We start from the raw sequence: 25,676 nt of genomic DNA on the forward strand, positions 1-25,676 counted from the left end.
CCTTGCTGGTGTGCCCGAGAGGAAAATGTGTTGCCCTGGATAGTGAACTGTCACTGGCACTTAGATCAAGGGAAGTCTAGGGAAGAGAGAACTCTTGATGGGTTTGGGTGAAATGTGTCATGGCGGATGGGTAGAAACTTTTACAAATGTATGGCTTTACAGGAAAACTGAACTAATTGTAGCTTCCAAATGCTTTTTATTTTTCAAAAAATAAGGATGGTGACTTTTTGCTGAAACCAACAATTTAAGTAACACTGGGATTATTTCTACTGAAGACTGGTGCTTATCACAATTCTGCACAGTGACTTTTTGACATGTTCCTGAAAGAAATATTCTATTCAGCTGACGCGGTGGGGGAATTGTTTGGTCTCTTTTGTTTGTGTAGCTAGTCAAGCAATTGATTTGATAGATTTAAGTTTTTGAAGGTTGGTGGCATTTGTTTGTAGCGGGTTTATGGTATGTTAGAGTATTTGATTTTAGCAGATTCTTGGGTGGATGCCATTAAGGAAAAAGATCGAAGCCTTTCCTGAACAATAGCTGTTCCAGAAGTCAGTTCAAGGCCATGTCGAACTGATAATTTCCAACAGAATTGGAGAAGTAACTAAATGGAAAAAGAATTGCTTGGCCAATGTTAATGTGTGTGTGGGAGGGAGTGTTACAGAGAAGAGCTCTGTCGTTTCCTTTGTGTATTCAAGTGATAGCATTGTTTTTTTTTGACAATTGCAAGTGGGGGTTATGTCAGAAAGATGTAAGGAGAAGGGCACAACCTGTACATGAAAATAATTTTTACACTAAGTGCATGGCTCCTAACGAAATACTTTTCTTCTTAGTGTTTTAATAAGTGCCCTATATGTTTCGAGGTCATCAAAGTACCTCCAGTCCATATGACCAAAGAAGTTCCATTTGCTACTAATTCAAAATTGCTATTTGAAACCTGGATGTGTGGTAGATGAGCTTTAATAAGATGCAAATTACTAAAAATCTAACTGCCCAACATCCCATGGTTATTTTAGTATCCGAATATAGTCTTGTATATTTACCTCTGCAACTGTTTGCTGCAAAATATCCAGGATAATTTATGAAAATTTAACTTTTCAAAGAAAGGTTTAAGGTTTTTTTTGAGCTCTCTACCAGGTCCCCCTCCTTCCTATTTACATTAGCTACACCACTTCTTTTGTTTCTATGGTAATGACCAATTTTAGCCTCACTAATTCATTTTTAAAAGTAATCATTAAAAATAATTTAAACAATAATTCAACTAAAAATCCAAATTACACTTGTACACCTTGCTTAATTTATCTAGGCTTGCTCTTGAGATTTAATTAATGTCTCCTCTCCTTTAATTTGAAATCTGGTTATGACTGGTTCCAGCTTCAGTTTAACAATTCGGGATCTTATTCTATCTGCATACCATTTGTCAATTTGTATCGGCTTTATGCCTTGCACCTTTGTCTATTTGCCTTAAGTTTCTGCAAACGCAATGAATGGTTGGTGCCTTTTTGTTAAAGGATTGATGTCTTTCTTACTAGTCCTGAATGAAATTTCTCCAGAGACCTATGAACGGATTGACCAATCCTTTTAATAATTAAAAATGGACTTCACTTAGCCTGTGTTTAACAAAGAGCATGATCACCATTTTAATTCTGTTCTTGAATAACCTCACTGATACCATGGAGCCTTTTTTTTAAATGCATCTCCAAAGGCCAAACAGCGTCAGGCTGCTTAAATCTACAAAAGAAATGGTGCTTGTTTATTTTTCCCATGTGACTTTCTGCTTCACCACTACGGAGTGTGGGGGATGGGGGTGGTGGGTTGAAGTTCAGATCTTCCAATGATTCCCTTCTGCCTACTAACACTGAAACTGTTCATTTATAAATCTCCAGAAATGGCTGTAAACACCAGTCCGAGTAGCTGTTGGTATTTCATTCTGTTTGCAATCTGAATCAATATAGCCATACTAAAATAGAGCTGTAGTTTGGCAGAGAGTTGAATTAAAATTGCAAGAAATGACTACCTCAAGTATTGTTCCATCTGAGCTGCTGTGTAACCTTGTTTGACTTTAATTATTTTTCAACGCTTTGGCTAAGAGATAACAAAATTAATTTATACCTTTTTACAGTGATGGAGCACAAGTATTTGAGTTCAAGTTCTTAGTGAGGAATGGGCTGTGATTGTTCTCACATGATCTGTAAAAGGTTTTTGCCACAAAGTGCTTTATAGTTGCTATTCAAGTAACATTTGGTGACTGACTGGAGTTTTCTTGGCTGATTTTTGCAGGTGGTGTGGGGACTGCTGCAACGCAACTGTGTAAAATAGTTAAAGATGTGACTATCTTTGGAACTGCTTCGGCAGCTAAACATGAAGTCATCAAAGAACAGGGTGTGACTCATCCAATTGACTACTCCACCTTGGACTATGCTGATGAAGTTCGAAAGATTTCCCCAAACGGTAATTGCATGAAAAGAAAAGCAAAACTAACTTCAATCGCAAGAAAGTCACAATTAAAGTTGAAGGATGTCCACACCAGTCATGTCTGTTTCTCAACAATATGTAATTTGTGTATCCTCACCAGAAGGGTCATTAACTATTGGGCAGCACAATAGCTATAAGTCTTGCAGCAAAGTGGTTTACCTTTACATCCCCATAGCAAATTTTCCATTTACTTTATTTAAAATTCCAGTTAGCATCATTCCATTGATTTTATATTTGCATGATTTAAATTATGCTTCAGATGTTGACTAGCATTTTATCATGCAAGTGCTGAAATTTTCAGTGTTCTGTACTTGTGTTTTTCTTTCCAGGTGTTGACATTGTTTTGGATCCCCTGGGTGGAAGTGACACAACTAAAGGCTTTAATCTGCTCAAACCAATGGGAAAAATCGTATTATATGGTAAATATTATTGTAATACTGAATTGTTGGAATTGCTCTAATCGTTAGTATTGTTATAAGCGTGACATCGTACATGTAGTTAAAAATCATACAACATCAGGTTATAGTCCAACAGGTTTATTTGGCAGCACTAGCTTTGAGTGCTGCTCCTTCATCAGGTGTTTGTGGAGCAGGACCATAAGATGCAAAGTTTATAGCAAAATGTCACAGTTCATGCAGCTGAAATATATTAAACAAACTTAGAATGGTTTTGGTTCATTAATATATAAATCCCAGAACTCCTTTTTAAGTCACATTCTCAAGATAACTTCAGGTTTTCTAACAAATTGTCATCTCCGTTCAGAAGAAGCATGAAAGGTGTGAGGTTAGTCTGTCCCAGTCTTGAGTCAGACTGGCTCTATTTCTAAAGTTGGACTTAAGGAATGGTACATGGATTGACTGTAGGTTATGCATTTTTTTTGAACAAAATAAAATTCTGCAAATACAGATTCACCACATATACTCTTGCACGTACGTGCATGCATGCACGCATCCACGTACTCTCTCACTAACACAGATCCTCCCTCCTACGCACAAACCTGTATTTGCAGAATTGTATTTTACTTTGCTCAAAAAATGCATAACCTTCCAGTCAATCCACGTAAGAGTCTCTAAATTCAACTTTAGAAAGAGAGCCAATCTGACTCAAGATTGGGACACAGACAGACTTTAACCTCATATCTTTAATGCATTGACTGAGCTGAGATGACCTATTTTGTTAGAACACCTGAAGTTATCTTGAGAATGTGACTTCAAAGGAGTTCTGGGGTTTAGATATTAATGAACCAAAAGTAGCAAAACCATTCTCAAAGGTTTAAAAACTTGATTTGAAGTTCGTTTAATATATTTTCAGCCGCATGACACTAACCTTTTGCTAATAATTGTCTTATGATCCTGCTGCACAACCACCTGATGAAGGAGCAGTGTTTCAAAAGCTAGTGCTTCCAAATGGACCTGTTGGACTATAATGTGATGTTGTGATTATTAACTTTGTCCATTCCAGTCCAACACCGGCTCCTCCAAATCATTATACGTGTAGTAATGGTTTTCTTTTATAACTTGCTGCTAACTAATTGAATTACTTAACCTGGTTTCCCTGAAGCAGATAACAGCAGTAATGGCCTTCTCCTCCTTTTGGGAATCACTGCTGTCCACAAAGTAAGGAATTATAAAACAAAAATGTTGACTTGGTGTCAATGTGTCCAAATCAGGATGGTGAGATTTTGGAGCTAATGTTGATTTGCATAATTTAGACTTCTTTAATAATTTTGCAGTGTAACTGTCTCTTGTTCTTTGGTGTCGTTTTTGCTTGCTTTCAGCCATTGAGCTAAGTGTGTTATGTGGGCCAGGTATCCAATATGGGCAAATTGGAGTTGGAGGCCCTATTTGTTAGCATATCAAACTTCGCCTAAGTGTGCACACCACAGGTCCAACCAACATGCTTTAGAATGGTTGTATCATTCTTGGCGCACTCGGTTATTCAGCAAATGATCTCCATTCTTTGAGTTCTACAATAAGGAACTGATTGGGTTATGAAGAATGCCTTGCCTTTTGCGAATACCTGAAGCACATGCTCTTACAGCTTGCTTACTTAATATCACACTGACGTTGAACTTAATGTACTGTGTTGCTCATTTTGTGTGATAACAGAACATCTTCTTTGACTTGACAGCACAATCTGACCTGCGCACTTGATACTCCCCCTTTATGCTGATATGTTTGCAAATGTCCTGATGAGTGAAAAATAAAAGGCTTTGACAGAATGCCGCCTTCAATAAAATTCAAGTTCTGTACTATCATGTGACTTCTTAATTCCTGGGATAATTGGATTTTTAATGTCAATGCAGCATCTTTTTGTCACGGTCACTTTTTTTGCAAAATTTGGTAAGTTCTGATTTCATAAGGTACAATGACAGGAATTCAAACCTTGTGTCATCAATCCGATATAGTAACCATGACGATACTGTACCTGGAGATTAAACATCTAGAAGTTGAAGATAATTTGAGTCAAGCCTCCAGAATAAAAATGATAAAAAGCTCTGCAGCAGTTCCCAAGATGGTTTCTCTCGCATGAAATTGCGTGTAGATTGTTGAATTACAAGGCAAACTTTTCTATTACCCAAATGACACGGGCAGAGAGTATTTTTGTTCAGATAATCCAAAATTTGGATAATCTTGAGATTGTCCTGTAATTATTTCTGCATCTAAATAAGGGATTGGTGTTCTTTTAACATTTCTCTTGTGAATTCACTAAATTATTAATGTGTCTATCTCTCCTACAGCCTGACCAGGTTTTGATATCTTTATGCCCTCACCCTGTTTAGGATATTTTTCTGTCTACCCTACTGAATTATACAACCCCCATCTTCCCAAATCCAGTAACCATTGATTCCCAGTCCTTTTCCACTGTGATCCTGTTTTTGAGGCTTGAAAATTGTCACCCTCGAGGTGGAGGAAGAGGCTAAGAGGGTGGGTCCGTCAGAAGAGGAACCTGGCTTTTATAACTCTCTCAGGCAAAGTTTTACTGTTGCACTGGAGCTCAGGATCCCAATGTTAGTTTGTGATCTCACTTGGGCTCTTGCCATGATCTATGTAGCAGAGATGTATTTAAAATTCAAATTACATTTCGCCTTTTGCGCGGGGGCTGCAATCTTTGGTGTTTAGTTTTTGATTTTTGTTTTTTTTTCCTCATAACACATTGTACTCATCTTTTTTGTACTAGTCTTCTACTGATTGGGGCACTGCTTGTAAATGCTGAATAAGTTGAACCACATTTTTAAGATTTTAAAATCTAGCTAAAAAACTTTAATATAACATTATAGGTTTATCTAACCACTCTAAATGGAGCAGGTTTATTACTGCCTGGTTTGGAGTCTTTTGATCCTAACTCAATTCAGCTTGTGGATGGAGTCCACCACTGAAAAGCCTGCATTCCCAATATTCCTCTTCAGTGACAGGGACATTGCTTTTGCATAGTAGGAGCAGGATTTCCTTAAAGCCTCCAACTAGATACAGTACCAATCATACCTGTGGTGTATTAAGTATAGCACTTCATTTCAGCAATGGTCATAAATGGTGAAGTAACAAAAATGTTGATTTTTATCACCTTGGGTCAAAGCAGTGATGTAAAGCAATGTTTTGATGTGTAAAGCATTGGAATTTTTTAAATTGCTCATATGGCTGTTAATTAAGTCTGATACCCAACAGCTCTGTCTTAATGGAAATAGAGACATTGGTATTTGGAGAGAACTTCAGAGTTTGGGGTCCTTGGCAACTGAAGACCCCATCTGCCAACTCTGAAGACATTCATATTGGGAATACTTTTAAGAGGCCAGAATTGGCAGTGTTAGAAGCTCTGAAGACTGGAGGAGTTCTGAGAATAGGGAGAGGTGAGGCTGTTGACTCTTAATTCTGGATGACATAAGTTTTCAATTCAAAGATAGACAGTGACAGATTCTGGGTGACACCAAAGGCCACCTTGTGGTGACACCGCTCAATGTTCAGAGATTCATTACATACAAGTGTAGTTATACCTTGTATTAGTCACACCCAAACAGTCTTAACATAATATGACTGATTTGCTATCATGTTGTTAAAACAGGTATTTCTCAATCTTACAGTGACCAGTGATTGATACCTTCCTGTGACCAGATATCGAATTGTTCACAGTAGCTTGTTACTGTGTTATTCATAATCTTGTGTTAATGGGAAAGGAGGTCGATAATAGGATTTAGTATTGTCCTTATTGTTGGTCTTAACATCCCCTAGATAATTGGTAAGGAGGTGTGTTAATTGGAACAGGAGGCAGATAATAAGATTTATAACCCAGGGCTGACTGTCTTTTTCGGGGGGGCGTGGGGGAACAAATATCTTTGCCTGAGGCTAGGAGCAGAACACATGCAAGGCTCCAGATGATTTTGGCAGTTTGGAGGTAGCCAAACACCTGCTGAGATTTCCAGTCTCAGCCTGTCAAAGGACAGGTACGCAATAGAACTTCTAATGAATCACTCTCTAATAGGTGATCTGTAAGCTTTGAGTTCCCAGTGCACCAAAACACTGATAAGCCAATAAACTAGAACTTTCTTTTACATTTGGGGGTTCTCAAACTTCATCAAGGCTGAGGAATGAAGTGAAAATATGTGAATGTTGAAAATGGAGGTTTTACTTGACTGGGAACACTAGGCCAGTGGGCACAAGTAAGATTTATGAATTGGACTCCATGCAATTTGCAACGCAAGAACTTTGATCAGAATTTGAAAAAATGAATACCTCTTGTCAACCATATTTATATTTGAATAATCCAGTCTAGGTGTAATGGAGGCACAATGAGCGTTTTGAGAGCAGATGAGCGGAAACAAGGGTTTTGTTACGACGATCAATTTAGGTCATTGTGGTGACATGCATGAATGGAAGACCAGTAAGATGGTGATCAGTTGAGTGGGGGTCAAACCTTTAAGATCAGAGCATGAAGTGAGTCTTGGTGCCAAGATGAGCTTGACGAAATATGAGGGAGATTTTAGATTTGGGACAGGGTTTGATTTGGAGAAAGTTGGGCCTATTCTTTCTCCATTCCTCCACAATATCTCACAATTAGTACTTTGTATTTTGTACTGATATGAGCTTAAATGATACTCCAAGCTGCCCAAAACATATACAGACTAAATCTTGCTTTTCCACTCTGTATCCCCAAGCTGAGTATGGTGGTATTATTCAATGAATAATAAATACTTGATGGCATTAGTTGTACTTTGTACAGTATGGGTTTCTCGTCATGAAGTGTGGAGCCAAACAACACAATTTGTGCAGATCTGGACTCAACAGACATTGGATAATTGGCAAGTTACAGTGCCTAATAAGCCAGTAGCTAGATTAGAGATTTTGCTGAACAGGTCAAAGATGAGGTATGTTAAATTGTTTCAGAATACTACTATGCTGGAGTCGTTTTTTCTTTTTGTCAAATATGACTTTATTATAGCCATCACAGCAATTTTTTCTCTGGAGATTTGTCTAACTTTCTCCTAATGGCTTGCTTCACGAGTTGAGTTCTCTGTAGTTTTGAGGCAGGTTGCCTTTTGGTAATGCAACATTTTTGCATGGGATAGGAGGAACAAACATTCTGTAAATCTACATTGTGAAAAGTGACAGGATATATGGAGGCATTGAGGCCCATTGGTTAGCACTGCTACTTCAAAGCGCCAGGGACCTGGGTTCAATTCCTGTCTCGGGCAACAGTCTGTGTAGAGTTTGCACAATCTCCCAGTGTCTGTGTGGGTTTCCTCCCACAATCCAAAGATCTGGTCAGGTGAATTGGCCATGCTAAACTGCCCGGAGTGTTAGTTGCATTACTCGGGTAAATATAGGGTAGGGGAATGGCTCTGGGTGGATTACTCTTTGTAGGGTCGGTGTGGACTTTTTCCATACTGTCGGGAATCTAATCTAATCATATCTGAATATCAGAATGGAAATCTTCAACTTATATTTATGTCTGAACTTGCAATGCTAGATCTACAACTGGAACTTTCAAAGAGCAGGGAAGACTTTGCTTGCAGCAGCATAAACTTACCCAAAACGTGTACACTTTGTAGGGGAAAGTGGTACTTTTTGCAAAATACTTTGAAACACAGCAAGAAGCTCTTCATTAAACAATTGTATGTGACATGAGTTACTGATACAATGGAGCTAATTTGTATTTTGGTAGCTTTGCTAGATTAAAATGTAAACCGACTCTTTATGAGGGGGTTTATGGTGATGTACTGGTTTTGAGATTAATTTTGGGCTTGAAACTTAAAATTGAAAAGTCTGTTAGATGATAACCAAAAACTTCTTGGCATCTTTCTTTCTTCTATCCTCTAGTGACCTAGTTTTCAAGATGTACTGTTGTTTGCTAACAGTGCATAACTTCTTTAAGTCAGTTCATTTAGCCCCCTTTTTTTTTGGTGGTTTGACACTGACATCTGTTTCACAGCTGACATTAGGTTGGAATGTGACTTGCTTTCACTGGCTCAATTTTTGGGCCTCAGTTTCCTGGAGCATTCTCTAGATACTGTATCATAACTCTCGAATCCTAAGCAGTTTAACACTTGTTGCATGATCATCAAGTCTGATATTCTCAATTTGGCTGAAAACCAAGTTGCATACGAACAGCTCATTTTGTAGATGTCTTTGACAATTTTTGTTCATGAACATTTGATCTTTGGCATCTGATCAGAATTTAATTTGATTTTATTATTGTTGCATGTACTGAAATACAATGAAAAGTGGTGGTTTTGCATGCTGTACAAGTAGATCGTTGCAGAACAGTGCTACAGCTACAGAGAAGGTGCAGAGAGAGATCAACGTTAACATTGAGAGGTCCATTCAAAAGTCTAATGGTGGGGAAGAAGCTGTCCCTGAATCAATTCGTACATGCATTCAAACTTCTGCCTGGCAGAAGAGGGTACAACCGGGGTGGGAGGGGTCTTTTAATTATATTGATTGCTAGTGTTGAAGGCAGTGAGAAATATATAGATGGAGTCAATGGATGGAAGGTTTGTTTGCTTGCTGGACTGGGCTGTGATCGTAACTGTCAGTAGTTTTCTTGCAGTCTTGGAAGAGCAGTTGCCATACTCTGCTGTGATACATTTCAGATGGCACGCTTTCTATGATGCATTTATAAACATTGGTATATCTTTAGTCATGCTGAATTTTCTCAGTTTCCTGAGGAAGTAGAGGCGCTGTTGTGCTTTCACTGGGTGGGTCATGAGGAGAATGTCTATAGGATATAAGCAGGTAGGGAAAGAGTTAAATTCTGAATTTTGTGAAACAAGAGGTTCAGCTGAGCATGACTCTGATCAGATAACTTTGCAGTTAACAATGGAGTGCTGGAGGAAAGGGTAATGGGTTAACAAGGTAGAAAAGCAGTCGTTATGTTGAGCCATTCAACAATATTGCAAGCATTCTGTACGTGGGGTCACTTTTAACAACAAGGTGAACAGTACTTCACTGTCTGAGCGTTTTGCTTCAACTGAGGTGGGGGGGGGGGTGGGAAGGAGAGAAACAGAATGACCAAAATCTCCCAGGAGCTTGGCACTCTTGACCAACTCCACCTCCGCACCATTGACACAAACAGTGGCACTGTGGTTAGCACTGCTGCCTCAGTGCCAGAGACCCTTGTTCAATTCCGGCCTCGGGCAACTGTCTGCGTGGGTTTCCCCCGGGTGCTCAGGTTTCCTCCCACAGTCCAAAAATGTGCATATTAGGTGAATTGGCCATGCTAAATTGTCCCTAGTGTTAGGTGAAAGGGTAAATGTAGGGGAATGGGTCTGGGTGGTTGCTCTTCGAAGGGTCGGTGTGGACTTGTTGAGCTGAAGGGCTTTTTTCCACACTAAGTAAGTAATCTAATCAAGTCAGTTATTCATTGGGTAACAGCAAATGGCTTAATCTTTACTATTGATGCTTGCTGATTGGGTGACCATGGCAATCAATATGCATGTTGCCTTATCTGGATGCTGCTCCCTGTAAAATGACTATATAGTTCATTTGAGAAGCTGCTGTTCCAGAGAAGACCATGGACTTTGTGTCCCTGAGCACATGAGCGGTGTGTGTGTGTGTGTGTGTGTGTGTGTCGCCCAGAATAAAGATGGAGGAGGTAAAACTATACTGTCTCTGAGCATTTGCTTCAACTGAATTGGCGGGGGGGGGGTGGGGTGGTCAGAAACAGCATGACCACATTTCCCAGGAGCCTGGCACACTTGACCAACTCCACCTCAGCACCGTTGATGCAAACAGTAGCAGGCCCTCCACTCTGCTTCCTTAAGTCAATGGCTAGTTCCTTTTTTTTTGCCGATGTTGATGGAGGGATCATTGTCCTTTGACCATGCAGCTCAGCACTCAGTCTCTTTCCTGTATTGTCTTGTTATTGTTTACAGTCTGATCTACAATGGTCATGTTGTCAGCAAACTTGTAAATGGAGTTGGGGCGGAACATGGCCACACAGTCATGTGTATGAAGGAGATTAAGGATGCAATCTTGCAGGGCACTGATGTTGAATATTATAATGGAGGTGTTGTCACCTTTCCTTATTGATTTTTGGTCTATGGGTCAGGAAGTTGAGGATCCAATTAGAGGGGAAGCTGAGATCTAGGTCATGGAGTTAGGAGATTAGTATGTTTGGAATTGTGGTTTAGAATGTGGAGCTGAAGTCAATAATTCAAAATCTGGCACAAGTGTCCTTGTTCAGATGTTCCATTGAGTATAGGGCCAGGGAGATGGTGTCTCCCATGGGTTTGTTGTGCCAGTAGGTGAATTGTAAAGTATCTTGGCAGTCTGGAATTGATGTGAACTATGACTAACCCCTTGAAGCACTTTGTAATAATGGAGGTCAAAGGCACCAGGTGGTAGTCATTGTGGTACACTGCATGATTTTTCTTTGACATCAGGATGATGGTGGTCGTCTTCAATCAGGTGGGGAATTTGGATCATTAGTAAGGAGAGGTTAAAGATGTTAACAAATACTCCTGCCAGCTAGCCCATGTGGGATCTGAGTGCACAGCCAGCGATACTCTCCAGGCCAATCGCTTTCAGTGGGTTTACTCTCAAATTTGAGTCTTGATGTCTGCAGTGGTGACTGTAGCTGTTGGGAGAGGTGACATCATTTCACTGAACTTCTACTTAAAGCGAGTGTGCAGTGCATTGAGCTCATCCGATAGGGATATATTGTTGCCTGCGGTTGTTTGACTTCACTATATAGCCCATTTATGTCCTGCAAGCCTTGCCACAAGCAACCAGTGTCTGTGTGGTTAGTTGGGGTCTCAAACTAAGCGGGTTGCCTTTTGCTGCCTCTGGCTTTGCCACGATCATACGTGGATTTCCTGACCTGGCGTTGTGACCTTTTAACTAGGTTATTGCCTCTTTTGAATGCCTCTGACCTGGACAGTATTAGGAAGTTGAGCTCCCTCTAATTGCTTCGCTGTATGTCACTTGGTAAATATCACCTGTGACCAGCTCAAAACACTAATTGCTTTTGATAAAACACTTACAGCTTGCATTTTTATTTCTCCAATTGTTTCTTTCCATTATTGATGTATTCCACTGGATGATCATCTATGGAATTGAAATAAACATTTTCTACTGAAAGATTGCATTGATCTTGGATTCAAATCAGCTGTTTTGGACAAAGGTTATTCTTTGTGTAGGATGTAAACAAAAGCAACTTTTAAATTTTATGTAAGAAGTCATTTTAAAGTTGATAGAAAGCTATGATCAATGTTATATTCAACTTTTTAAATGTCTTCTGTGTCAGACAGTGATTGAAGGTGAATTGGCTTGGTGTGCTAACCTTTTCATTTTAGGACGCTCTAATTTAACCTGACGACTGGAAGGAGGATCTCATTCATGTAGATTTTGCAAATTGAATGAAGTTAGAACAATTTTTTTTTCTCTCCTGTTGACTGACATGAATTGACATCCCACAAATAACTAAAGTTGGTATTTAGTTCGTCATCTCACTCCAATGTCCTTTTAAAGATAAGACCTAAATGTGAATGGTCTGGATATATGCCAAGGAAGTTCAATTACAATGGGGCACAGATTTGTTTTAGTCCACCTTACAGATATATCTCTTTATTATTGGTACTTGGCAGAAGATCATGGCAGTTTTTGTTTTGCTTCTATGGTTTATTGTGGGTACGTAGTTCTGAAAGTTCTTCAATAAATGGAAGCACTAATTACTCGTGCTTTCCACTTCCAGCTCATGTTGGTGATTTCAATACCTCTTATTTATTTTGCTTTTCTCAGTCACCCTGGTTATTAGTGCGGATAGGAATTTCTATTCAATTGTGTGCATTGACCTTTTATCAAGTCTGCTTAATAGTTGAGAAACACAAGCCATTTGACTGCATGAAGTGGTGGTGGGAGGGTAGTGGTAGGGGTGTGGGTGAGATGTGCAGAGAAAAGAGTATATCAGCCTAGTCTTCTCTGAGTACAGAGAGCTCGCTGTGACCAAATCAGGAATAAAAAGTCCTGACCCCACATAATAGATCCTTCATTCCTATGATAAAACAACACAAGTTAAACACTGTAAATAAAAGTGCATTTATGTGATGGTGAAATGCAAAGTTGGTGACCCCAATTTACTTCATTTTAGCAGTTCCTGCAGAGTTCGAATTCTGTGCGGCTTGTCCTTATGACATGCCATGACGCACGTCTGAAGTCAATGTTTATTCCATTCTTCTTGAACGCTATTCAGAAATCAATTTGACCTTGCAGCCCTGGCACTTTAATGGGAACACATTGAATGCTTAAAAAAATTGCAAGCAAATGAATCTAGTTTTGTAAAGAGCACCGTTTGTTCTATGCTCATAAGTATGAGGAGAATGGCATGGCAGAGGAGGAGCAGAACAAGGTCTCTGACTTGTTCCACATGCCAGAAAGCTTGCTAATTTTGTGGGGACAGTACATTTACTAGTACTGGAAAAGTAGTTTTATATTGCATGTAAATATTTACAAATCCAGTTTGAGAGTTTCTAACTGCACTGCCACAAATGTTACTCGCTGCCTATGACTGAAGTTACATGACCTGGTCAATCCACCCCTTCACATGGAATGCTATGCTGCCTAAATCCTGACTTTGCTAGACTTTGGTCATTTCTAACCTGGAATGGGTCCAATGACAGCAAAATTTGCTGAGACAGGGTTGTTTTTGGGTTTCTTATGCTTGTTTCCTTCAGTTATTTGAGTGTTCTAATTGATATTTTCTTAATTAGGTGCAGCAAATCTTCTGACTGGACCAAAACGGAATCCATTAGCCATAGCAAAGTTGTGGTGGAATAAGTTCACCATTAATAGCTTGCAGCTGCTGCATTCCAACAAAGCTGTGTGCGGCTATCATCTGGGTTACCTGCAGATTGACCAGATTCAGGATGCTGTCACCAAGCTGCTTTCTCTGTACAAAGAAGGGAAAATCAAACCTCGAATAGACTCTGTGTGGTCATTTGAACAGGTAAGAAACTTAGTCACAAACTTGGAGTTTGCCTTTGGTAACTCTCATCTCTCCCATATTTGCATTGTTACTGGTTTGTAAATAATGTTGGCGTCCAGTTTTCCTCTTTATATGTTTTCTACATGCTGGGATAGTTGCCTCTGCGCTTAATGGCAGTCAGCTCAAATAGACTCACTCAGTATTGACAGCTTGGTCATTGTGAAAAATGTCTGCAATTTAGTCAAACCTGTCATTTTCATTTTATTATTTTTCTTTTTCTTATTTCAGTGTCTCTGTCCCTGACCCCTCTCCCTGGCTCTATTTTAAATAATTTTTTTTGGTGAAAAGAATTGCTTGGATTAAGAAAGTTCCTCACAAGATACTTGGAGTCAGAGGTGTACAGTACGGAAACAGATCCTTCGATCCAATAAGCTGACCAGATATCCAAAATTAATCTAGTCCCATTTTCCAGCACTTGGCCCCTATATCCCTCTAAACCCTTCCTATTCATATACCCATCCAGGGTATTTTTAAATGTTGCAATTGTACCAGCCTCCATCACTTGCACTGGCAGCCCATTCCAAATACCTACCACCCTCTGCATGAAAACGTTGCCCCTTTTTTAATATCTTTCTTTCTCCTCTCACCCTAAACTTATGCCTTCTAGTTCTGGACTCCCCACCCCAGGGAAGAGACTTTGTATATTTATCCTATCCATGTCCCTCATGATTTTATAAACCTCTGAGGTCACACCTCAGCCTCCAATGATCCAGGGAAAACTGTCCTAGCCTATTCAACCTCTCCCTATTTGGTTCAAATTCTCCAACCCTGGCAACATCCTTGGAAATCTTTTCTGAACCCTTTCAAGTTTTACAAGATCTCTGATAGGGAGGAGACCAGAATTGCGCACACTATTCTAAAAGTGGCCTAACCAATGTCTTTTACAGCCGCAACATGACCTCCCAACTCTTGTACTCAATACTCTGACCAATAAAGGCAAGCATACAAAATGTCGTCATCTTTTGTAGAGGAAAAGCTTTGGCAAAGAGAAGTGACAACCTTGGAAATATAGGAAGTGGGGGGAGCAGGAGGAAGATGTTCCTTGAGCCTGTTCTGCCATCTAAGTGGATCATGTCTGAGCAGCTATCTTGGTGTCATTTTCTCTGCATATTCCCCATCTCCTTTTTATTAATAATATCCAGAAATCTGGTGATTTATGCCTTTAAAGCTGCTCCATTATTGTGCCCCTTTGTGTAGAGAATTATCAAAGATGCACCAGCCTTTGAATGAAGAAATTCCTCCTGCTTTCAATCTTAAAGGACCTGCCCCCTTTTTTTTGTATTAGCAGTCTCTTGGTTTTAGAGAATAAACTAAGGAACTGACTCAAAGATTGAAGTTGAGGGCACGTGATAGATGGAAGGTTTATGGAAGCAACTTCTATACATGTTTCCTTGTACTTCTCCATAGCCATGCCCGTGCTCGCTCCCTTGTGCACTCTCTTGCATGCTGTCACGCCAACCCTTTCCTCACTACTTATTCTAAAACTTTTCATTACAATTTTAATATAATAAACCAATATTATTTTGTAAGCAAAGTAATCCAAAATTTGTCAAGGTTCACCTTTTAGAAACTGCATTGCCAGAAAGGAAATGTTTTGGAGCAGCATTGACCTTTTCCCTGCTATTATCTTGGTTACCATGTGTTCAGATAGCTATATGGTGTTTACATCATGCTGACTCCACAAAATAAACCATTGGGTGCAAAGTACTTTGGGAAGTCCTAGGAGAATTAACCCTTTGGTTTGTTTGTTTAGAACCAGAGTCCGGCTGCTGTTCCTCCTCAACCATCTTTGTAAAAGCAGCCAGTGGTCTGTGAATCCAAATGTATCTGGCTACAAGCTTACATTTTTATTATAAATTCCTGAAATAGAATCTTTTTGAAACTTGGATAATAAAGCCAGCAGATCTGTTGGCTTGAGGTTCTGTTAGTCCTGGAAGCCAATTTTAATAAATGCTGCTTGTCTGGAGTGCCTGCTAGTGAAATGCACTATTGGTTTTCTTGATGCAGCCCAGATGTGTCCCCAATTCAGGCATTGGTTTGTGCTGTTGGTTCCAGGTGGGGTAGCAGTGGGTCATGATTGTGTTGGCATTTTGTCATGGGTCTAAGGAAGTTTAAATGTAGCCACAGTTACTGCAGTGGGTGGCACTTTGGCTCAGCAGTTAGCACATTTGCCTCCGTGTCAGCGACTGGGTTTGATTCCAACTTTGGACGACTCTGTCTGTCTGTGTGGAGTTTACACATTCTTTGTGTCTGTATGGGTTTCCTCCAGGTGCTCTGGTTTCCTCCCACAGTCCAAAGATGGGCAGGCAAGGTGGATTGGCTATCCCTAATCTTCCTGTAGTGTCCCAAGAGGCAAAGTGGATTCCACGTGGATAACGTGGGGCTACCGGGGTAGGGTGGGGGGTTGCTGGGTCTGGGTGGAATGCTTTTCCGAGGGTTGGTGTAAACTCAATAGGCTGAATGACCCCTTTTTTTTCTGATTCTAAAACTCATAATCCTGTGACTCCACTGTATTGCAAGTAAGGGATGCTTATTCAATTTCTTTTTTTTTAAAAAAAGGGTCAAAACTACTTATGGTAAAGCATTCCATAACCCTATAATGCAGCAGCTTGTTAATGTCTTCTTCCCCGCTACCCCCAACCCAAACCCCACCCCACTTTTTTATCCCTCTTTAATTTGTCAGTGATTCTCCAGCAAGATAGGAAAACATTTGGAAGCAATGTTAAAACCTTTTATTTTCAAGATCAGCACCTTTTTTTTTCTCTACGGGGTGTGCGTGTTTGAGTGCCTTTCTTGTGTTGTTTAATGTTAAACCCTAAAATCGGAGATCAGAAGCCCAAAGTTCCAGGACTCACTACACAGTAATTTCTTTTATCTTCAGATGAACTGTTGGCTTTGCATTTTAATTGGCGAAAGTTTCCAAGATTTGGTATGTGAAGTCTTTCAGCTGAGATTTTTAAACCAAAAATTCTGATCTTTCCATCCGAGGAAGGCCATGATGATTTTCAACCTCCTTCCCCATCTCAAGTGAGTTTGTTATTTTGAGCGGGGGAAAAAAAAACCTGGGTTTCCTGGCTGATTTATCCCTCGAGTGACATTATGGAAACAGATTATCTTGTCATTAATCTCAGTGCACAAGCTGGCTGCCATGTTAACAACAGACTCCATTGACTATGCAGGGCACTGTGTAGAATGTCCTGGGGTTGTGAAAGGCGCTATATTTCTATGCAATACACATTTGACAGGACTTCAGTCCTATTGTACTATAATTTAATGCTTTGAATGCCAGTATGGATTTGTTAACTTGGCAACTAATGTGTACACTGCAACTGGAGCATGACTGATCATAAGAGCTTTATTGACTATTTAACCAGGTCACTGCAAAACTAACAGATTTGATCCAATAGGAAATTGTAACTTGTCTCCTGAATTGGGAGTATGCAGTAGCATCAATTAACCACTTATCCTACTAGACTTTATCTTTTTCATGAACCCTAGACCAAATAGCTAATAACTTTACCTGTAAATATTGTGCAGCATTTGTTAACTACAGCATTTAATTTTATACATGCAACTTGAAAATATTGCAATCTGCAATAATAAAACCCGAATGAAACCAAATAGTGTAATAGGCTTCTTTGCTGAAAAGCTGTGTATTGGTCTTTCTCTGTGCCTTCGTGGCTTGCCATGTATTGTGGAAAGGATCACATTGGGAAAATTAACAAAGGCTGCCAAAGCAGGAGGTCTTGCATATGAAACTCAAATACTCCTAAAATTTAAGAAGCAGCTACTTAACATAAATGTAAAAGAGTAATTGGACTCCAGCAGTTCATTTGGCAGGTTTATGGCTATAACCTCTAGGAGTCTGTGAAACATTGTGCGACAGTGATTCATCTGGGTCAGGGTAGAATTTTTAATTGACTTCCAGAGTTCTGAATGTTAAAGGCAAAAGAACCCTCTGGTGCTGTTGTGATAGCAACTTCTTTTAAGGTGCGCGCAACACATCTGTTGGAGCAAAGGAGGGGAAGAAATTAAAATTAAAGATCACTTTTGGGGTCTAGGTGGTGGTTACAGAAAGCAGAATAGGTCTGATAGGGAAATTGCATGCCATATGATTTTTGCATGTTATTGTCGTTGAAGTTAGGTGACATTTCTTTGTGCAAATCTGCTGGGAGGGTTGAGTGTTTTGCTGCTCAGTGGTTGAGGCAGAGACTGTTGTAAGCTTTTAAAGTGGAAGAGGGAACAGGACGCTTAGATTTGGATGAACGTCAACAAGTTGGGGCAATGATTCTATGACTAAAGATTTTTCAAGGTAACCTTTTGAGCATGGAAAGCAATAAAATAGTCAGTTGCAAATAGTAAATTTAGAGATGCCAAATTTGATGGTGTGTTATGCAAACTGTTTGTGCCCTAATTATCACACTAAAGCGAGAATCTAATTAATTAGATAATTTTGGGGATTTAACTCTTTCATGGGGCACTTGTTCTTAAGAGCTGAAACTTACAGCAATATTGGGCTTTTTTTTAGAGCCATCAAAATATTTTGAGGAATAAATTAAATCTGACCAGTCTGAATCAATTTGAACTGAATGTTGTTACTCCTGGATCTATTGGGTCATCTGATCTCTAGTCCATTTTCCATCATCGTGTCAGAGATATCTGACTCCAGTTTTGTGGGTGGTGTTCATGTAGTGAAATGGAAGAGTCAAATTCAGATGGCACTCAACACTGTCAGTGTGGTCAGTCATTCCCACCAGCAGACTATCAAATCCACTAGAATGATGCCAGCAATGAATTGAAATTGACTGATGACTCCAGATTAGCTGAACCAGTGTGAACTTCTCCTGTTACTGTGTGGAATGACACTGCACCAGCATGAAATCAAGTTCTGGGCAAGACTTCATAGTGATGGAAGCAACCATTGCCCAATGATTCCATCTTGAAATGGTGCAAGATGCCTGGTGTGGAGCAGCAAGGTGAAGCCAAACAAACCAAGGACTTGACTTTTTTTTTTTGCTTGCTTACGTGAAGCTGGCCTTGATAGAATTCCAGCAGAGAGACCCATGGAAACCTGCATGGAGGTGCAGGATACCAGTGCACTGTGCAATGGAACTGACAGGCAATTGTAGACAGTGTCCTTCAGCCAAGGCAGCTGATGACCCTGCAGAGTCCACTGAATGCCTGCTCACCTGTTCTCCTTCACCAAAGTCACAAAAGCTGTGGAGGTGTTTCTGAATTTTGCAATGACGTCAGAAATGTTTGTGCTGCATTGACTGTATCTTTCTTGCCTGAGCACTAAGCTGAAATGTGTTAGGGCAATTGTAAGGTGCGAACAAATTGAATAACACTGTTCTTGCATGTTTACTGCATTACATTTTTAAATTTGGCTTTTTTTTAAATGAAGGGCATTTTGTAAGCAAACCAAGATCCATAGGGGCTATCTCAAAGCTTTCATTGAAAATGAATTTCTAAGCAGATGACCTGGGACTTGACTCTGTCTGGAATGTTAGTATTCTTAATAATAATCTTATTATTCAGAAGAATCTTTAACCTGGCATCCTTTTAGTTCATAGTCTAAGAATGTGGTGCTCCTTTAGTTCGTGCAGAGTACTGCCCAGAGTTTCCACTTGGCTGTGTATTTTCATGTCAAAGGGCACTTGAGTCAATTGCGCACATCTTTTAACAACCAACTGAAAAAGAATGTAGGTTTGTTCTCAAGTCTGATTATGCTTGTACCAATTGGATTGGTTGCTGATTCTGTACAAATAGATGCATATTTCAATGGCAGGAACCTGGAGATATAAACTTCCTCACTGGCTTGACCTGTTCAGTTTAAGTCACGTTTTGATGTATTGGTTTGGCGTACTGGTTACAACTGAAGTGTAAGAAAAACCAAAATGGTAACTAAAGATATAAATCAATTACAAGATTCAAGCGTAAACCTTCAATTTTTACAGCTAGTGATAATGATGTAAGATGAAACCCTTTTGAATTCTGCACAAAATAGAGGACAGTGAAATTTCTTTTAAGAGTTCATGCTGTAATCTCCCACTGCAAATGCAGCCAAATCTTCTGCTCAATTTTGACCCCTTATATACAGTGGGATTCCTGTGTGAACCATAAAACTTGCTACAGTGTGGGTGCAAGCCATTTGGCCCATCAAGACCACACCAACCTTCTGAAGAACAGTGCACCCAGACTCCCATCTATACCCTGGCCCTGTGTTTCCCATGGCTAATCCACCTACCTGCAATGGGCCAATCCATCTAAAACTGCGTGTATTTGGACCATAGGAGGAAACCGACAGGGAGAACATCTTTGGCTTTGTGGAGGTTGCACAGATGCCTGAGGCTGGAATTGAATGGAGCTCTCTGGCACTGAGACAGTGGTGCTAACCACTGAGCCACTATGCCATGTGGTTGGGATTGTTTGGAAAAAGTCCAAAACAGTTGTTGGTTCAGAGTTTGAGGACTTGGCCATCAGGTATTATAGCTGTTCTGGCATTCTCGCTGTTTAGCTGCAAGGGGTAATGTTTAGATTCTACTCCTGCTCTGTACAGAAAGCAGTCGCAGAATGGCATTATATATTTGTCATTTACCAATTGTACTGAAAGATAGATCTCATTCAGTTTTAGTGGCAGTAGAATCGCACTCTGTTTATAGAGCTCCATTTTCAGTTCCGTTGATAGACCTTTTAAATCAAAATCTAAATTCTGAAGCTCTGATATCCATGTACCCTTGGAGGTTAGGATAGCTGTGACTGAGTGATTTCAATGAATTAACCTCAAGTGAAAACCTCTGACAGCAAATCATCCCTTTTTTTTGTTATATTCATATTTTTAAAATTATTTTGAAATCAAAAGAACACATCCCTGCCCCACTACCCCGCTGGGCATGCTGTCCCTACTTGAAGTTGTATTTTCACTTATTTTTTTGAACAGCATTGAGGGGACCTGATGAGCAAAGAACAATCAGGAGGGACTAGCAACCAGCTGAGGTGTTTCCCCAAAATCGAGACTGGTATAAAATTCAGGAATTACTGCTGCTTCCCAAGCATGATCCTGAAGACTTGCACAGGTTTTGTTAATCACAGTTTTTTATTTTTTTAAAAAATATTTTAACCAATTACTGCAATCTGGAAATGCTTAGCTATGCACCTCAGATTGAGGTCAGTGACTAGGATGACCCTGGGATAGGCTGGATTCCTTTTTTCATGCAGTTCAATTCTTCATTTTGGTAGCACTTTCTTTGTCTGCTTAATGTTTAAAAACAAAGTGTTGGAAAAATGAACAAATCTGATAGCGTTTGAAGAGAAACTGAATTAAGGTTTTGACTCCAGTAGGACTGTTCGTTCAGAGCAAATGAACAGTTACGTCAAGGCTTGTTTTAGTGTGTTGCCATGAGTTCCTTGCTGAATCTGGTCAAACTGCTTTATTAATGACCTATCCTGCCCCTGTGCTGTCATCCTCACTCCATTCCAACCCCATCTTGCCTTACTGAACTGTTTCCAAAACAACTTGCCACTGCCAGGATATGCTAGAGAAACCTGCCATCCTTGTTTAAAATGCTGTAGTATGCCCAGACAAACCCTGCACTGCCCCTGCTACTGCCCCAGCCATAAAATCATAGAGGAAGTGTAGGCCATTCAGCCCATCAAATCTACTCTGCCATGCAGTGAGATCATAGCTGATCTGAATCCTCCTTCCAGTCGCCTGTGCTATCCTTCTAACCCTTGATTTGCTGTCTCTCAGACTTGAGTCTACTTAACAACCCAGCCTTGACAATAAAGAATTCGAGATTTGCTCCCCTCTTTTGAGGGAGGAAATTACTCATCACCTCTGTCCTAACTGGGTACCCTTTTACTCTGAGATTGTGTTCTTCGGCCCTAAATTCTTTCAAAAGGAAAAGTGACCTCTGCATCTATCGTTGAAAATGTGTTGCTGGTTAAACCACAGCAGGTCAGGCAGCATCCAAGGAATAGGAAATTCGACGTTTCGAGCATAAGCCCTTCATCAGGAATGATGAAGGGCTTATGCCCGAAACGTCGAATTTCCTATTCCTTGGATGCTGCCTGACCTGCTGTGGTTTAACCAACAACACATTTTCAACTGTGATCTCCAGCATCTGCAGACCTCATTTTTTACTCTCTGCATCTATCGTGTCAAGCTCCTGAAAATCCTTTGGAGTCTAGAAGAAGAAACCTTTATTAAAACAATGAGTACAAGGCCAACCTACTAAACCGTTAAGTCCATTCCTGCGTACCCAGGATCAGCCAAGCGAACCTTCTCTGGGCTGCTTCTTAATACCATTGTTTTCTGATCCAAAGGAAGGAAATAAAGGGGAGCCAAACCCGTCTGTACTCCAGGTACAGTCTAAGTAATATTATAAGGCTTCCTTATTATACTGCACTATGAAATGAAGGTCAACGTTCCTCTGCCAGCAGTAAGACTGGCTGGAGTCTCGGCCTGCTCCAGTCCATCAGCTGTGTGCATGCCCTCGCAGTATCACTTCAGTGATTGTTGCCGGTGAAGTGCAGCAACATGCTGTAAGTGGATTGCAAATGCCCCATGATGTTTGTTATAGGCTGACACATCAGTGGGCAAGGACTGTGGATGTGGGGTGCATGTGACCAGTGCTCAAGGAGCATGCCCTACAATATTGTTGCCAACCGGTATGGAGAGAGGTTGGAGCACGTATGCTTCAGTTGTTAGGCACCCACCTGTTTTCATGTCGAGCCCTCCACTTTTAACTTGTTTGGTGCATGTGGTAAAATTAGGCAGCTTACTATTGATGAGGTAAGTAGTATGACTGATGTTTAGTGAGCTATATTTCTTAATTGGCAATTTAATTGAAACCTGCTTCTCCACAAGAGGATGAAAACTTCAAGGTGTTGTCCTTGACACAGGTCTTGCCGAACTTTGTGTGATTTTACAAGTGTACAGTAATTGTGCTGTATCCTGAATTTTGCATATGATCCATTTCTCCAATGAATAAAGCAGAGATTGTCAGAACTGATCCTGTCTTTCTGTTGATGGTTGCTCCTGATTTGGTTGTTGATAAACTGTGATATTACGGACTAATATTGGCATGTGCAAGTTCGCTCTTATGGGTGGTGAAGTTGGTGAAGAAATGGATGACCAATATACAAAAACTGATTTTAAAAGTTGCAAATTGTGTGGCTTAATTTTTACATGGTGTCCCTCGATTTAAATGTGCTTGAATTGGCATACCTGGAGTGGGTGCCTGCCATTCAGAGCACAAATAGTTTGTAGCCTTGATGTGAAGGGAACTTGGCACTTGAGCAGCAGGCTATAAAAATATGAAGTCTGTTTATGCTGCTTTGAGAGGGGAGGTATTAGAGCATTTCATTTTGTAGCAAATGCAGGACGGTTGTTTTTCCTGGCTGGAGTGTCAAACTCAATGGTGCTAAAAGTTAAATGAGAGGAACAGTTTGCTAGCAGTGATGGTGTTGCATCCTGTCACCTCAGGTGCTGGGAAAAGAACTGCATACCTGACTCCCTGGGCTTCACTGACCAGACAGTTTGGCTGTGTGTTTGTTTGAGCTTGGCAAATGTTTAAACTGCGACAAAAGTCAAATTAAAGTCATTGGGCTGGTGCAGCTCCCATTTAGAATGAGGAATTCAATTTATGCAAAATGCAAGCTTTTGTGGTTGTCATATTTTAATTGTTTATTTCTGCTCTGCAATAGCTTGTTTACATCTCCGATGTTGGACAAGTTTGAACAATCTAACAGTTGAGTAGGATCGATATGTTTGAAAAGTAATTCCATACCCTTGTCCCTTTTTTTTGTGTTTTACATTCTGTGTACAGTTAAGATTTGAACTTTCCAGCCTCATTCCCTTTATTTAACTTGTTTTCCAACAAGGTTAAAGCATTCAAATTTTAATTGTGAACTGGTTTAACTTGGTATGAATTGGATGCTCTTTAGCGTGTCTTTTTTAGCCATTCTCATTTATGGTTTCCTAGAAACAAAATCCATTTCTCCTCTGTACCTAGTGCTCCAGGTGATTCTGCTTTTCTCCTTTATAGTTTTAATTAGCATTGTTGTATTTATTGAATAAAGTCAGTGTTAACAATAATTGGGATGTATTGTCGCCATCTCATCGTGCTTGCTAAGTTTCATCCACCACCATTACTAGTACAATAGAAGATGGTTCTGATTGTTGGAGGTTATTTCCTGGGATATCACAGAAATTCCTCAGTAGCATCCTAGTCCCAACCATCTTCAGCTGCTTCATTTCCCTCTACCATCAAAAGGGGCGATGTGTAATCATCAAACAAATGTTGAGCAGATCCCATGACTCTTCAGATACTGAAGCAGTCTGTGTAGATGTCCAGCAATAGTTGGACAACAGTCTGGTTTGGCGTGATAAATAGGTCAGGCAGTGACCATCTCCATTAGAGAATCGAACAAATTCCCCTTGACTTTGAATGATATGATTGCTGAAACCCCACAATTGCAAGCTGAATAGTCTGCCTATAAGAGCAGGTCAAAGGCTGGGAAATCTGTGGCAAGTACCTAACTTTCAGATCAACTCCTTCTTTCCCTTGCATGAACTTCTGAGGTTCACGTGTGGCAATAGCTTCCAAATCTGAAGTCCTGCATGATGCTGTGCATGAGGACTCAGCAGCCCCACATTGTAAAGGCACGGTTGCTCCTCACTTGGCAAAGCCCATCCACGGCCTTTACAAGAAATAAGTCAGGATTGTAATGGAAATCTCTGCACTTGCTTGGAGTGAAGCTCAGCACCTAGTGGGCGGCACGGTGGCACAGTGGTTAGCACTGCTGCCTCACAGCGCCTGTAGACCCGGGTTCAATTCCCGACTCAGGCGACTGACTGTGTGGAGTTTGCACGTTCTCCCCGTGTCTGCGTGGGTTTCCTCCGGGTGCTCCGGTTTCCTCCCACAGTCACAAAGATGTGCGGGTCAGGTGAATTGGCCAAGCTAAATTGCCCGTAGTGTTAGGTAAGGGGTAAACGTAGGGGTATGGGTGGGTTGCGCTTCGGCGGGTCGGTGTGGACTTGTTGGGCCGAAGGGCCTGTTTCGACACTGTAAGTCTAATCTAATCTATTTCCGGATGAACATGTCTACCACCGTCAACACTCACTCCATTCACCACTGGAAAATTCCAAAATGCACTCCTCAAACTACTTGGCTGTGTTTTTTCTTAACCCATAGTCTCCAGCACCTAGTGCAACAAGGGCATCTACAAGTTGCCCTCAAAGCTGCAACTTTTTAACTTAGTGAAGGAACAGAGATACAGCTCCATCACGGGGTCAAAATTTTGAGATTCTTTCCTAATAACACATGGACAGCAGTGCTTCAAGAAGGTAACTCACCACTACCTTCAATTCAGGATGGCCTTTAAGCAAATAATATAAATGCCTCCTGAACAAATAAATATGCTGCATCAAGTGGAAATATTGATTGATTGTATCTCTTTTTTTAATGCAAATTGTGCTTGAACCTAAATTCAACCTTTTTTACTATCCACAGCAAAGTTACTTCTCCACTTTATACCACTGTTTGAACTCTTGGTTTCTGCTTCACTTATTGGTGAACAAGCAAGTTTTATTGTTTACTGTAACTGTTATGGTCTTGCAGCTATTTAAAATAGGTAACTAATGCTGATTTGGTATGTGAGGTGAAGATAAGATTAAAGAGCTTTATTTGACATAAACAGTTTCTTTTGAGCAGGAGAAACCCAAG

The 25,676-nt window shown here is 40.3% G+C and overlaps 1 protein-coding gene across 2 annotated transcripts in view; it reads left to right on the forward strand.

The window, feature by feature from the left end:
* vat1 (vesicle amine transport 1) overlaps window positions 1-25,676 on the forward strand; it is a 49,871-nt gene that overhangs the window by 14,719 nt on the left and 9,476 nt on the right. For both annotated transcript variants that reach the window (XM_060849111.1, XM_060849112.1), the window contains exons 3-5: window positions 2,278-2,448; window positions 2,802-2,891; window positions 13,673-13,908. In XM_060849111.1, coding sequence (XP_060705094.1) covers window positions 2,278-2,448; window positions 2,802-2,891; window positions 13,673-13,908 — 497 coding nt within the window. The remainder of the gene's footprint in view (window positions 1-2,277; window positions 2,449-2,801; window positions 2,892-13,672; window positions 13,909-25,676) is intronic.

This window comes from Hemiscyllium ocellatum, chromosome 32, assembly GCF_020745735.1.
Source record: "Hemiscyllium ocellatum isolate sHemOce1 chromosome 32, sHemOce1.pat.X.cur, whole genome shotgun sequence".
Taxonomy (NCBI): domain Eukaryota; kingdom Metazoa; phylum Chordata; class Chondrichthyes; order Orectolobiformes; family Hemiscylliidae; genus Hemiscyllium; species Hemiscyllium ocellatum.